Genomic DNA, 14217 nt, shown 5'->3' with positions numbered 1-14217 from the left:
TACCATTTTCCTGATTTTCTTTAGTTTGTCATTACTTTTCTTTAGCTCTCAGAGTGTGTTTAAGGCAGTTGTTTAAAAATCTTTCTCTAGTAAATATGAAGTCTTGATTCTTTAAAGTTGGTTTCCGGAGATTTATTTTGATCTTTTTGAAAGGACTAGATTTCCCTATTTCTTTATATGCCTTGTGATCTTTCGTTGAAAATTGGATGTTTGAAAAATAAGACACTTCTTCCAGTCATTGTGGACTGTGTGGAGTGAGACGTTCTCTAAATAGCCCAGCATGAAAGTTGAAGCTTTTCTCAGGCATTTTCGAGGCATGTCTTGCCTGGGCCTGTGTGTGTGGTGTTCTCTCCCGATTGCCCCATAGACAGGGATGCTTTTATTTATTTATTTATTTATTTATTTATTTATTTATTTATTGTGAAGGCTGCTTTGCTATGTTTTATCATCCATCCCTAAGAGTTTCGCCCCTGCTTCTTCCTGCAATTTTGGCTGTTCCTCCGTACTACTCTTTCCATAACGTATTGCCCACAGTTTCTGCATGTCAGCATACTCTTGCAGTTTTCACAAACTATGTTACCCATCACAGTTTTCCATGGCTTCCAAACTGAGATTCAAACTATATATTCGGTTTCATCTGAAAGCTCCAATTGAGGCAAGACAGAAACCAGTCCCACCGGCAGCCCACAGGCAGCCCACAGACAGGTCAGAACTTCGCAAAATAAGTTCCACTGCCCTCCTTCCTTCCTGAGAGAAAAATACTGGAAAGTGGGCTACTTCTGTTTTACTGCACTCACTGTTCCAAGGTGGGGAAGCACAGGAAATAATGCCCTGAAATGTCCTACCTTTTGCACTGTGGCTTTTTCTTGCTGTGGCAGTCACGTGGTTGGAAAGGAGTGAATTTGACTGGTTACCAGAGCTCCCGAAAAGCTGTTTTAGTGAGTCGCTAGTAGTTTACTTGATGATCCTGTGGGGGAATGAGGACCTGGAGCTTTCTAATTTGCCATCTTTCTGACATCAAATCTGTTTGTTTGTATTTTATCTTTTTTAATAGCCTTAGTTGTAGTTTTTAACCCTAAATGTGTCCAGAATCACAGTTGCTTAGTCCTATCTTAGACCTCTAAATCATGATGCTAAAAGTCTAAAACTAACAACACACAATATATTAAGGATAGCTGTCACACTTATTTTGTTTCTAGTTTACTGTTAATTCATCTAGGAGTGTGTATTATTTCGTTTTCACATTATTCTAAATAACTATCTGACACTAGGTAATTTATGAAGAAAAGAGTGTAATTGACTCACAGTTCCACAGGCTTAACAGGAAGCATGACGGCCTCAGGAAACTTACCATCATGGTGGAAGGCAAAGGAGAAGCAAATACATGTTACCATGGCAGAGCAAGAGAGAGAGTGAGCGAAGGGGGACGTGCCACACACTTTTAAACTGTCAAATCTTGTGAGAACTCACTCACTATCATGAGAAGAGCAAGAGGAAAATCTGCCCCCATCATCCACTAGACTCCTTCTCCAACTGATCCCACTAGGCCCCTTCTCCAACATGTTATTTGGGTGGGGCCACAAATCCAAACCATATCCAAGTATGTCACCAATAATCGTAATTATTAGGGAGTGATAAATGCAAATTGCAACTCATATAATTGCCAGTTCTTTCATAAACAAATTACTTATAAACAAACAAACCCAAGCTTAGGCAACAATGCAAGCTCCCATCTCTACACAAAATATATAGAAAAAAAGTAGCCAGGTACAGTGGTACATTTCTGTGGTCCCAGCTACTTGGGAGGCTGAAGTGGGAGGATTGCATGAGCCCAGGAAGTTGAGACTACAATGAGCCATGATTGTGCCACTGCCGTCCAACCTGAGTGCCAGAGCAGGAACCTGTCTCAAAAACAAAAACAAGAAAAACAAACAAACAAAAAGGGCAACAAAAGACACTTGCTTGGCATTTCTAACAAGCTTCCAGCTGATGTTGATGCGTTTGGTCCATAGCTCAGATTTCAATATGAATTGGCATATTTAGCCTTATGTAGGTCAACAGCATAAACCTATAAAGAGCAAAATTTTGAAAAATGTGTAACTTGTAATAAGTTATAAAAAAATTACTTAGCATAGAGTTCTCTAATCATAGAAGAAGGATAAATGACGAAACTGAATGGCGTGAGAACAATGAGCAATTTTAAGAAGCAATAGGCAGAATAAGTATTAAGTGCAAATTAAATATGAGAAATGATCTCCATGATTATATTTTCTTTATTGGTATTCTTAACTAATGTCTTGTAGGAAACCATGATTGTTTCTCCTAATACTAGACGGTAGTCCATAATATTTGTTATTTATACTAAACTCTTACATTCAATTGACTAAAGTTTTATTTAGTATAATTGCATTTATTTCTTTAAATTGAATTTAAATTTTCTTTTTGTGGTATTTTTTTTCAGACATACTATTCAGACAACATGATCTTAATAAAAATTTAGAATTTTTTTCTGCCTTTAATATGTTATAAAATATTTTAAATAGTGCAAAAGTTATTTGTTTCTTGGAGGCAAAATCAGATTTTGCCTGCTTCTTTTGGAAACGCCTTGAAAATTATCTCAGTTCCTTTTATGCTTATTAATCTATTATAGCTTATAAATATTGTCAATTATTTTTTCCAGAAGGAAAAAAAAATGAACACTTTGTGGAAATTTCCAAATACCTACATGTGTATTTTTATACACATTTTCTACTTACTTTTTAAAAAACTCCTCTGATTCCTTTTCCACTCCAGATTTTTTATAGTTATGTAATCCCAGCATATCCAGCACCTTTTTTATAGGATGTTGATTGAATGTGCAAAGTGAATGTTTTACATCAGTATAAGAAAATTAATATTTTTCTTCTTTATTTCCCATAACAAAATTTTATGACTTATTCTTTTACTTTTATTTGTTTAACCTTGTATTATATTGTTGCCTAGAAAATTCTGCCTCAGACTTTATGCTCACTGGGAACAGGTCTTATTTTAATTTGTATTCCAAGCTTCATCTTGTGTGGTATTCCAAGCCTTAACACACTGCAGTACATTTTGTTAAATGATAAATGGTATTGTTTAAAGGAAATTTAAATTGAATTTCTGTATCTCAATGCTTTTCAAGCCAGAGCTTGCTTAACGTTTGTTAGGTGTGTTGCAAGAGCATGTTTCTTTAAGATGGAGTTTATTCCGGGTATCTTTTAAAGTTTTAACTCTTAAATTCTGTTTCTCTAATATCATGAGGCAATATAGAAACTTTTAAAGTATTTTAACTTTCTTTAGGATATTTTCAGATTATTCAGTATAAATGTCTTTGGACTATTTCAAACCTTTACATATTTGGTATTATTTACAGTTGAAAATATAAACACCATCAGTAAAATAAAATAAGTAAAAAACCATTCAAACTTTTGAGCTATTTAACAAAATGCGAACTGATGGAAGAGGACACCCCAATTTTTTTAAATTTTGAGGCACTTTATTGAACTTCTTTGATAAAACATTAAGATTCTATGTGAAGACATATTGAAACTAGTAAATATAGGGAAGGGATAAAAGAAAAGTGAATAAGTTTTTGAGTGATTGGTATGATTGTGTTAAGAAAGACACTAAGCATCAATGTAAAAAATGTTAATACTCTAGGGTTAAAAAACCTAAGTACATCTTTTCAAGCAGAAATACAGATATTTTGAAGAACCTTCCTTGTGTTTCTTAGAAAGTAGACAGGTGGTTGGAGAAAATCTATTTTTGTTAAAACATACCCACATTGAATCTAGATACATAATTTCAATATTGCAATGATTTTTCCTTATATTTTCTCTTAATATCATGTTTTTTAGACTATTTCAATATAAATGGATTATATTTCTCTTCAGAGTACATATGGCAGATAAATACATTGATGTTTTCCAAAGGAAAGTGCAAGTGGAATACCATTTTTTAAATAAAACAAATTTTGGTATCCTTTCCTTCCTTATGAAGAAAAGCAAATCAGATAGTTAAGACTTTTTCTTTATTTTGCCAAATAAAATGGTGTATAACCCTTGCATTTTTCCTACTTATTATGCCCAGCATTTTTCTCCTTTCACCTAAACAAATAAAAATGAATTTGAACTTAGATAAACTATCTTTATAATGGTAAGCCTTGTCTTGTAAACTAAACTGTTCTCTGAAGGGTGATGAGTAATTTGTTGGTGGTAGATATAATGTAAATAGTTAGGTTACAGACGCAGTTTAGTTTTGACTATAGCACTAATGTGTCTCCAGGCAATCACAATATTTAATATGATCTGACATTGAACACAAGCATTTCAACTGATGCATCCATCTACTGGAGGGCTCATTTGCAAAAGTAGCACCATATATGGATCATTTAATGTTTGTCCCTAAGTTTCTAGACCCCCTCCTTGTGATGTCATAATCTAACATGAACTTTGTTGTGTGGCCAAAGCATCAGATGACCATGTTGCAAGTTCCTAACATGTTCCTTGTCTAAGGCTGCTGCCCAGGATCATACCTGTTCTGTTGGTCTGGCATGTGGAATTGATTACTTTCCGATGTTGGATGGTAGAAAGTCATCAAAGACAAAGTCAATTAGGATCACTTTCATCACCACTTAATTAACTGGTCAATTACTTTCCAAGCACCTATTAAGAGAACGGGAGATTGTTAACTGATGTAAGGAATCTAAAATTGTCTAAGACTGGGTGTAGTGGTTTATGGTTTTAATCCCAGAACTTTGGGAGGCTGACACGGGAGGATTGCTTGAGGCCAGGAGTGTGAGACCAGCCTTGGCAACATAGAAGACCTTGTCTTTACAAATAATAATAATAATAATAATAATAAACTGAGTGGTAATGGCACTATGCCTGTAGTCCTAGCTACTCAGAAGACATAGGAAGGAAGATCACTTGAGCCCAGGAGTTTGAGGTTTCAGTGAGCAATGATTGTTGTGCCACAGGACTCCAGCCTGGGTGACAGAGCAAGATCTTCTCTCTAAAAACATTTTTTTAAATTAAAAAAAAAATAAAAATTTCTAAGATGTGATTCTTACATTAAGGAGTTAATAACTTTAAACCCAACAGGGTTGTGATAGATCTTTACTCGTGGTTTTAAGCAACACCGTCACTACCATTCACCATCATCATTATGATGATGATGATGTCGTTCACTCATAATATTATGAATGATGAGAAAGAGTACAAGTGTATTGAGGGAGAACATTCCAAACAGTTCACTTAGTGTAAACTTTCTTATTGTATACTTAGGTAAGAGTTTTTTTATGAATTATTTTATTTTAATCCTTCCAACACTTAAAAATAATTATCATTGTTATTCCAGTTGTTCAGGTAAAAATATTGAGGCTCAGGATAATTTAGAAGTGTGTTTGCAGTCTACTAGCTCTCAAGTAGCAGAGTTGGATTCAAACTTACTGGTACAATGTATTTTAGGCATTTTTTTTTTCCCCAGAGAAAGGAAAGTCATATGTGGCTTGCATAATTAGGAGAAACTCCCAAGAGAAGAGACATTTGAGCAGGATGTTGAATGACTGACAGTGTCTAAAACTGGATGCATATGAAAGGGATTGGATGGAACAGAATTAGGAATGGAATGGTGATGTGAAGGTTGAAGCACCTGAGGCAAATGTAAGGAAATGGTAATCAGAGCAGCATGAAATACAAGATTCTTTCTCAGAAGTAGATTGTGCTGGCTGGGGAAACAGGAGCATGGATATAGATAATTGTTTTTTCTAGACTCACACATTTGTGTTTGATTCTTTAGCTAGCGTAGGGATGTTAAAGAACTTTAGAGAAAAAAGTAACATAAGTAACATCATGCTTTAGAAATGTAATGGTAATAGATATAAGGTGGATGGAAATGGGAGAATTATATTACGTTCATTAAGTCAGCAGTTCTCAAACAGGGACTTGTATATGCCTTGAGCATTGATGAGTCATTTCAGAGGAACCACACATTCTTATGTGCATTACTTTATGAACATAAAAATATGTCTCACTCAAATTTGTTTTACCGCCTTTTAAATGGTGGACTTCCATAGTCAGTTGTGACTGGGAAAATACACATTTATTTGCAAAAATTAATGAATTCAGGATAGCATTACTGAATTCCAAATATTACTGTGCATTTTCCCAAATAAAAGGTATTGATGTACAGTTATGTATGGGTCCAAATAACTTACTGATTTATTGATTCTTTAATGTACTTGTTCTAGAAATATTTATCTTTACAAATGGCATTATAGTGGTTAAGTGTGATCTTTATAATCAAATTTTATGAACTAGAACTCCAGCTTTCTCACTTATTGGCAATAAATGGATATGTTACTGATCTCTTCAAATCCCATTTTCTTATCTGCAAATTTGTGAAGATGACACTTATCTTACATGATTATTTTAAGGATTATGTGAGATTGCAAATCTAAAATATGTCAATACCAGATACATAATAATATATATAAGCTATTATTACTCTTTGTTAGACTATGTCTGGTAGACATTACATGGTTTTATTATAGTCACAAACTGAAGAGTACAGTCAAAAGTCATTTCTCAAATAGTTTATCATGAGTTGGAGTGACAACCTATCAAAATCATAATCAGTCAATTTCAGTTTATAATTTTTTCTTGATTCTCTTACTGAATTGAAAAGTCAGTTATAATTGCTACATTTCTATTCTTTTTCCCTTTTCTTACATTGTGAAACAACAATACATGCTTGCTTCCCTTAGAGTTAATAAATAGGGAAATATTTATGGTTCTTGGCCCAGATACTCATTTGCTGTTGGTTACTGCCCCTGTTTTCACTGTCTCAGTTCTTGACATGAGTATTTCCCAACTTTCAGACCACTGTAGGCTTTGATTTACAGCAGCAACCTCTCTCGTTCTGTCACTCTACCTTCTGAGTAGCCTCGAAGTAGGGCGTTACTATAGAGAATCACCAATCATCACAGCACACACATTCTGACAAAGAAACTCACCTAGAAACCTGCAAGAATGTTGCATTCCAGATAAGGGTTTATGTTCACAAGACAACTATTGATCGTCTTTATATCACTTCTCTAAAGCTGATAATTTGGGGGACCCACTGTCTTGATTTACGTGGAAAATATGGATGAAAATCCTAAAGTGCAAGAGGAATAGAAGTGTTGGATAATAAGCATTATTTGAAAAAGAGGTGTGGAGCAAGTCATTTAAGCAAAAGTGGAATTGATCTCTCCTGGATTTGGTTTATCAGAATGAAAGACTAACTTAAAGTGATTTATCTGAGAAGGGAAACAGCAAACAACAAAATGCCTCCTATGCATGGTTTCTTCTTGTATTTATTTAGAGTCTAGTTCTTTAAATCTGATGGGTTTATGGCACAATTCAACACCAAAATAACTATATGAATATTGGCTTCAGTGTTTTAATCTGTGAGTCACTGGAACTCATGTACAATTTATTAAATGTTTGCTATTCTGTTTATGTTTGTTTAAAACAAAGCTGCTGTCTGTATGGCTTCTTGGGTGATTTGTGCACATGTTGTGAGCTGGATACTTTCATGTTTTGTGTCCTTTATCACCAAATCGGTTAGCCATTTCTGAATAAAGAGGGCTGTATTGAGAAAGGATGAAAAGCAGGTGGAAAATGGAGTAGGAAGAAAAAAAAAAAAAAACAAGAAGCTCAGTGTTTTATAAACTCTGTTGCACAGAAAAGCTGACATTCGTTTCAAATCAATGTGATCTGTGCTTTGCTTTGGTGAGTTATGCCCACACATATCTAGTAAACACAGTCAAGCACAGATCATTGGAGGAATGAATAGCTTTACCACATGCATTGTGAGAGATGTACAAGTTTATCTTCCTTGTCAGCCATACTTTTTGCCAATATCATGCATGTTGCCCAGCAAGTGTCATTAACCACTGATACAGAAGGACTCATTTAGTTTAGTTACTACATCCTGTTGGTTTTTATGAGTGGTGGGAGAACTGTTTTAAAAAGACCCGTTTGGTTAACAAATGTGTGCTGCTCTGTGGTAAGGGACATTTTGAATGATTTTCCCATTTCTTTTTCTTTTTCTTTTTTTTTTTCTTTTTTTCTTTTTTTTTTTTTTTTGAGACGGAGTCTTGCTCTGTTGCTGAGGCTGGAGTGCCGTGGCCGGATCTCAGCTCACTGCAAGCTCCGCCTTCCGGGTTTACGCCATTCTCCTGCCTCAGCCTCCCAAGTAGCTGGGACTACAGGCGCCCGCCACCTCGCCCGGCTAATTTTTTTTGTATTTTTAGTAGAGACGGAATTTCACCGTGTTAGCCAGGATGGTCTCGATCTACTGACCTCGTGATCCACCCGTCTCGGCCTCCCAAAGTACTGGGATTACAGGCTTGAGCCACTGGGCCCGGCCTGATTTTCCCATTTCTGATCTTTTCCCCATCCAGTTAGAAAGTAGTCCATAGTGCTTCAAGAACATTTGTATTTACATCTTTATTGTAGGTCCCATTGTAGCAAGAATAAATGTAAATGGACTCACTCTATTTCCATGATTATTTTGCAGAGTATTTTGGCTATCATCCTGGTGTTTATAGTCAATGCATTTTTACACCATCTACATTTTGGACAGCAAGCATAAATTCTGCTGGTTTATCTCACAGAGAGATCAGATTGCCCCCCAAAAGATAGCCATTTATAATACGTGCACTTTTGAATAATTAAATGAACTACCGAAGAGGAAATGGATTCTAATCAGCTTTCAAACTGTGATTGTGCCAGGCACTGAATCATTCCTTTATGAATACATTTCTCTTGGAGCATGTATAATTACGAAACTTTTTTTTCTATCTCGGTAGGAACTGGGAAGTAACAGCCCTCCACAGAGAAACTGGAAGGGAATTGCTATTGCTCTGCTGGTGATTTTAGTTGTATGCTCACTCATCACTATGTCAGTCATCCTTTTAACCCCAGGTAATCTGTCTTTATTCCTCTCTTATGATGGTATTGTGGATGATAATTTCACATTCAAATGCCTTAAGAGGGTAACAATATGTGGTATCTTAGGGCACATTAGCATGGGTTGGAATTTGGAAAAAAAGCATAATCAGACATTTTGCAAATGGCACAATAATTCTGCAGTTCAAATATCATGCAGGATATTTTGGGAAGCTGAAAATGTAAAATATATAAGTTGAGAATGCCAAGGAGATTTTTGGTCTCCATTGCCACTTACAGACTTACTATGTGTTAGTTTGATAAATGCAGAAGACATTTGACTTTTATTGTGGGTTGAAGATGAGGGAGTGGCATCTGGAAGTTTCTATATATAGGTGATAACCCAACTGTATGGAAATGGAAGAGAGGAATTGTTGGAAAAAGAAAATCAGATCGAAAGAGAGTGATCTAAGCCTCTATAGTTGGACACCCCTTTCTTATGCCTTCTTTTCCTTCCTTTCCTTAAAGTTTTTACATTCTAAGTTTCTACCCTATCTAAAGAACCTTTGCAAGTTGCGCTTGCAATGATTTTTGAACTGTGTTCTTCAGATTAAAGAGTTTAATACTCATATGGAAATTATCATTGTGCTTCTTTCTGGGGACTATTTCAATACCCAGGAGATTTATTAGTCTTTAGTAGGTACTAATAAGGAAGGCAGAGATAAGGGGATCACTTTTAAACTCCCCCAGTTGTCTTCCAGATACATTTGGCATGTTGCTGCAACCCACCCACGCAACTGTTTTTCTCAAAGACTGAACACCTACATATGATACAGTGTTATGAAAAATAGTCGTTTCCGGGATAGGATTGAATGAATCCAAAAATCAACTGATATTTTAAAATTATAGCCTGTTGTTGAATGTTACTTATTTCCACTTCAGGTTTGTCTTAGTTTTGTTATTTTATGAGCCCCTTAAGCACACTGAACTTATTTCCTGATGTACAAAATACGATTAACGATAACTGTTTTTCAGAGTCATTTAGTCAAGTAATTTTGGTGACTAATTATGCAAATGGCAGTATCAATTGTTTCAGTGAGACACTTTGTGAAATATACCATCTTTGTAAAAATACTGACTTTGAAATGTATAGACTGCTAAAAATACAGTTTTTAGATATTAGTTAACGTGAAGAGGTTGAGAAAGAAATTAAGGGAGATAGTAAGGAGGAAGGAGGAGAGAAAGGTAATTGGAAAAGAAGAAAGAAAAAATTCCCTGGTAAAAGTTGGCTTATCCAGCATTCTCCCCAGAAACCTTTTCTTAACTGCCTCATTCGTACATCTGTAATACAATGTAATTGAGCAATATGAGGGCTCTAAGTCGCTGCACAATGCCAAGAATCTTTGTTACAGGAAGATGAGTTTCAGCATGGTGTTTCACTTAAACATATGAAGTTTAACATAATTATAAAAAATGAATGAGTTGATATTGAGGCCTTCTATTGATGGCTCTTAGCCAGATGGAGGTATTCATGTCACAATTCCTGTGTATTTCTCTTGAACTCTTTTCTTTCATCCTGATTCTAGCATCCTTGGCCCAGTGATTCACTTTCTCAGGTTTTCTTATTCCTCACTGAGGCCATAGTGATACTTTGGCATCCTTGAGAGTTCGATACAAGAAAGGCCATATAGAGTTAGCCACTCACTAAATTAAGCCTCCTCTGCTCAACCCTTTCAATTTTTTCCCAGTATAAACCACAGTGATGAACCATAATTGAGTTCATTTTGTCCTGCACTTATTCATTTATTAAAGCAAGAGCAAGCATGACATACCTCAGTTTGAGTTCTGCCTCTGTAATATACTAGTTTTGTACAATTTGGCAAGTTATTTAACCTTGTCTCTCACTTTACTCATCTGCATTTTAAGTATAATATTTAGTCCAAACATTTCAGTATTATTATGGAGGTTAAATGAAATAATGTAGTCCGAGAGTTTATTTAGCACAGTGCCTAGAACTGCTACTGCTTTTCCTTTGATTATTGCTATTATTCAGTACTTATTCACCACCAGAAACCATGGCAAGTAGTGTTATAGAAAGAATATTTCCCAGAAAAGGTATAAAACCTCTCAGGAATATACATGTTTGTGACTTCAATTTCAGTTATGACAAATGCAAAGTTATGACGAATAGAAAATATTTAACCTGGAGTTAGTCTTCTAGGGTGAAATTATTCGTGCATTCATTCATCCCATAGGTAATTATGGAGTTCTTACCACCTTCTAGGTGCTCTGGTAGTTGGCCCTGCACTTTTGCTATTTTATGTCTTTCACCTCCAATCCCCAGTTACAAAATGCAAACATTTAGAAAATATACATATTTAGAACACCCACAGCCCGCCAACCCAGACTTAATTTCATATGATATTAATCATACAAATAGAAGTGGCATTTATTTATTTATTATGTTTTGTTTTGAGATGGGGTCTCGCTCTGTTGCTCAGGCTGGATTGCAGTGGCACAATCATGGCTCACTGCAGTCTTGAACTTCTGAGCTCAAGTGATCCTCCCACCTCAGCCTCCTGAGTAGCTGGGACCACCATGCCTGGTTATTTTTTGTTTTTATTTTTGTAGAGATAGGGTCTCTCTATGTTGTCCAGGTTGGTCTCAAACTCCTGGTCTCAAACAATTCTCTTTCCTAGGCCTCCCAAAGTGCAGGGATTACAATCATGAGCCACCACCCCCAGGCCACAATTATTATTTTGATTTACAGTTTACCAAGTGCATTTCACATACCACGTGTTCAAATGTCCTCAGATTTCACTATTATTATTGGTAGGGTCATTATAAAATAAAAAAGTAAATAATTATGCCGGGGTGGAAAAGGTACTGCTATAGGAAGCAGACACCTTACTTTATAGAGAGAGTGTTCTATGCTTTCTGTAAACTCAATGCCATCAAGTGCCTAGAAGATTATATAAATTGATGAAGTGGGCAAGTGTCACAACAGTGGTTAGAAATTTGAGTTGTGACCCAGCGAAATGGCAGTGCAGTTACATGGCCTTTATGGTGGGCTCAACCCAAACATGTCAGAGTAATATATAAGGCCAGAAGACTAATGGTTTGCAGCTCAATACTTCAGTCTTCAGCCTGGAAGCATTTTTAGAAATTATCTAGTCTTGCCTCTCTCATCGGACAGGAAAAATATCTGAGTTTGTTTAACTTTTGGGGTGAGAACAAGAATATGCATCAAGGCCATGTTCCCTCTTGATTTTGCATGTGTCTGTGGCTGTGTGTCTGTGGTCAGGCTGCAGTGCTCCAATTGCACCAAGCCTTTCTCTTCTAACCCTCAGGCTTGAGTTCTCTCAGCTGTGCTAAAACAGAGCCACAAAGAAAACCTCCAGCTGGAAATTCAAAATACAGCATCATCCTTCTGATCTTCCCTCTGTCCACCAATATGTTCTCAAGGCCTAGGTTTCTAAGTAAAACCAGTCAAGCAGGTGGAAACTTTCAACCAAATAGAGAAATCTATGTCAGGAGGGGAAGCTTCTGATTGTGGAATTTCAGCAAGACACTGGGACTTTTAGGACAAGGCCTGCCTCTAGAACAACTCTTCTAATAAGAGTAGCAGTCAAGCCGGACGCAGTGGCTGACGCCTGTAATGCCAGCACTTTGGGAGGCTGAGGTGGGTGGATCACGAGGTCTGAAGTTCGAGACCATCCTGGCCAACATGGTGAAACCCTGTCTCTAATAAAAATACAAAAAATGAGCCAGGCGTGGTGGCATGAGCCTGTAGTCCCAGCTACTCGGGAGGCTGAGGCAGGAGAATTGCTTGAACCTGGGAGGCAGAGGTTGCAGTGAGCCCAGATTGCACCACTGCACTCCAGCCTGGCGACAGAGTGAGACTCTGTCTCAAAAAATAAAAAAGAGTGGCAGTCCTAAATTCATATAGCTTTTATAATTATATAACCCTGGACTAGTCACTTACTTCTATGGCTTCAGTGTTTCATTGAAGACAAGGGCATCTTTGGTTTGCTAGAATGTGAAGTGATCTCTTGAAGTGTGTTATAACTCTAATGTCTATTGTCTAATATATTAATAACAACTACCAATGATAATAATGCCTTGTCTAGTGGCTTGTCAACGATAATAATGCCTTGTCTATGGTGGGCTCTTTCACTAAAATTCATCAGAGTGAACAGGCAACCTACAGAATGGAAGAAAATTTTTGCAATCTACTCATCTGACAAAGGGCTAATATCCAGAACCTACAAAGAACTCAAACAAATTTACAAGAAAAAAACAACCCCATCAAAAAGTGGGCAAAGGATATGAACAGACATTTCTCAAAAGAAGACATTCATACAGCCAACAGACACATGAAAAAATGCTCATCATCACTGGCCATCAGAGAAATGCAAATCAAAACCACAATGAGATACCATCTCACACCAGTTAGAATGGCAATCATTAAAAAGTCAGGAAACAACAGGTGCTGGAGAGGATGTGGAGAAATAGGAACACTTTTACACTGTTGGTGGGATTGTAAACTAGTTCAACCATTATGGAAAACAGTGTGGCGATTCCTCAAGGATCTAGAACTAGATGTACCATATGACCCAGCCATCCCATTACTGGGTATATACCCAAAGGATTATAAATTATGCTGCTATAAAGACACATGCACACGTAGGTTTATTGCAGCACTATTCACAATAGCAAAGACTTGGAATCAACCCAAATGTCCATCAGTGACAGATTGGATTAAGAAAATGTGGCACATATACACCATGGAATACTATGCAGCCATCAAAAAGGATGAGTTTGTGTCCTTTGTAGGGACATGGATGCAGCTGGAAACCATCATTCTTAGCAAACTATCACAAGAACAGAAAACCAAACACCGCATGTTCTCACTCATAGGTGGGAACTGAACAATGAGATCACTTGGACTCGGGAAGGGGAACATCACACACCGGGGCCTATCATGGGGAGGGGTGGGGGGAGGGATTGCGTTGGGAGTTATACCTGATGTAAATGACGAGTTGATGGGTGCTGATGAGTTGATGGGTGCAGCACACCAACATGGCACAATTATACATATGTAACAAACCTGCACGTTATGCACATGTACCCTAGAACTTAAAGTATAATAATAATAAATAAATTAAAAAAAAAAGAAAATATATTTAGTGGGTTGTTTTCAAAGATGAAAGTGTACAAAAAGTTATTTAGTCAAAGAAATGTTTTAGAAACTGTTTTACTC

At 36.6% G+C, this 14217-nt stretch overlaps 1 protein-coding gene across 9 annotated transcripts in view; it reads left to right on the top strand.

Annotated features, from left to right (window-relative positions):
• LOC105492523 (dipeptidyl peptidase like 10) overlaps positions 1-14217 on the top strand; it is a 1403881-nt gene that overhangs the window by 853979 nt on the left and 535685 nt on the right. For 7 of the 9 annotated variants that reach the window (XM_011759709.3, XM_071072632.1, XM_024796259.2 and 4 more), the window contains exon 2: positions 8876-8990. The exons of 1 other annotated variant lie outside the window; for it this stretch is intronic. In XM_011759709.3, the coding sequence (XP_011758011.2) occupies positions 8876-8990 (115 nt within the window). Of the gene's footprint in view, positions 1-7210; positions 7231-8875; positions 8991-14217 lie in introns of those variants that run through there. One more of the 9 variants, XM_011759712.3, reaches the window with a different exon arrangement.

The sequence above is a fragment of the Macaca nemestrina genome, chromosome 11, assembly GCF_043159975.1.
Source record: "Macaca nemestrina isolate mMacNem1 chromosome 11, mMacNem.hap1, whole genome shotgun sequence".
NCBI classification, from domain to species: Eukaryota; Metazoa; Chordata; class Mammalia; order Primates; family Cercopithecidae; genus Macaca; species Macaca nemestrina.
The sequence above is the reverse complement of the archived record's forward strand: the minus strand, read 5'-3'. Positions and strand labels throughout refer to the sequence as shown.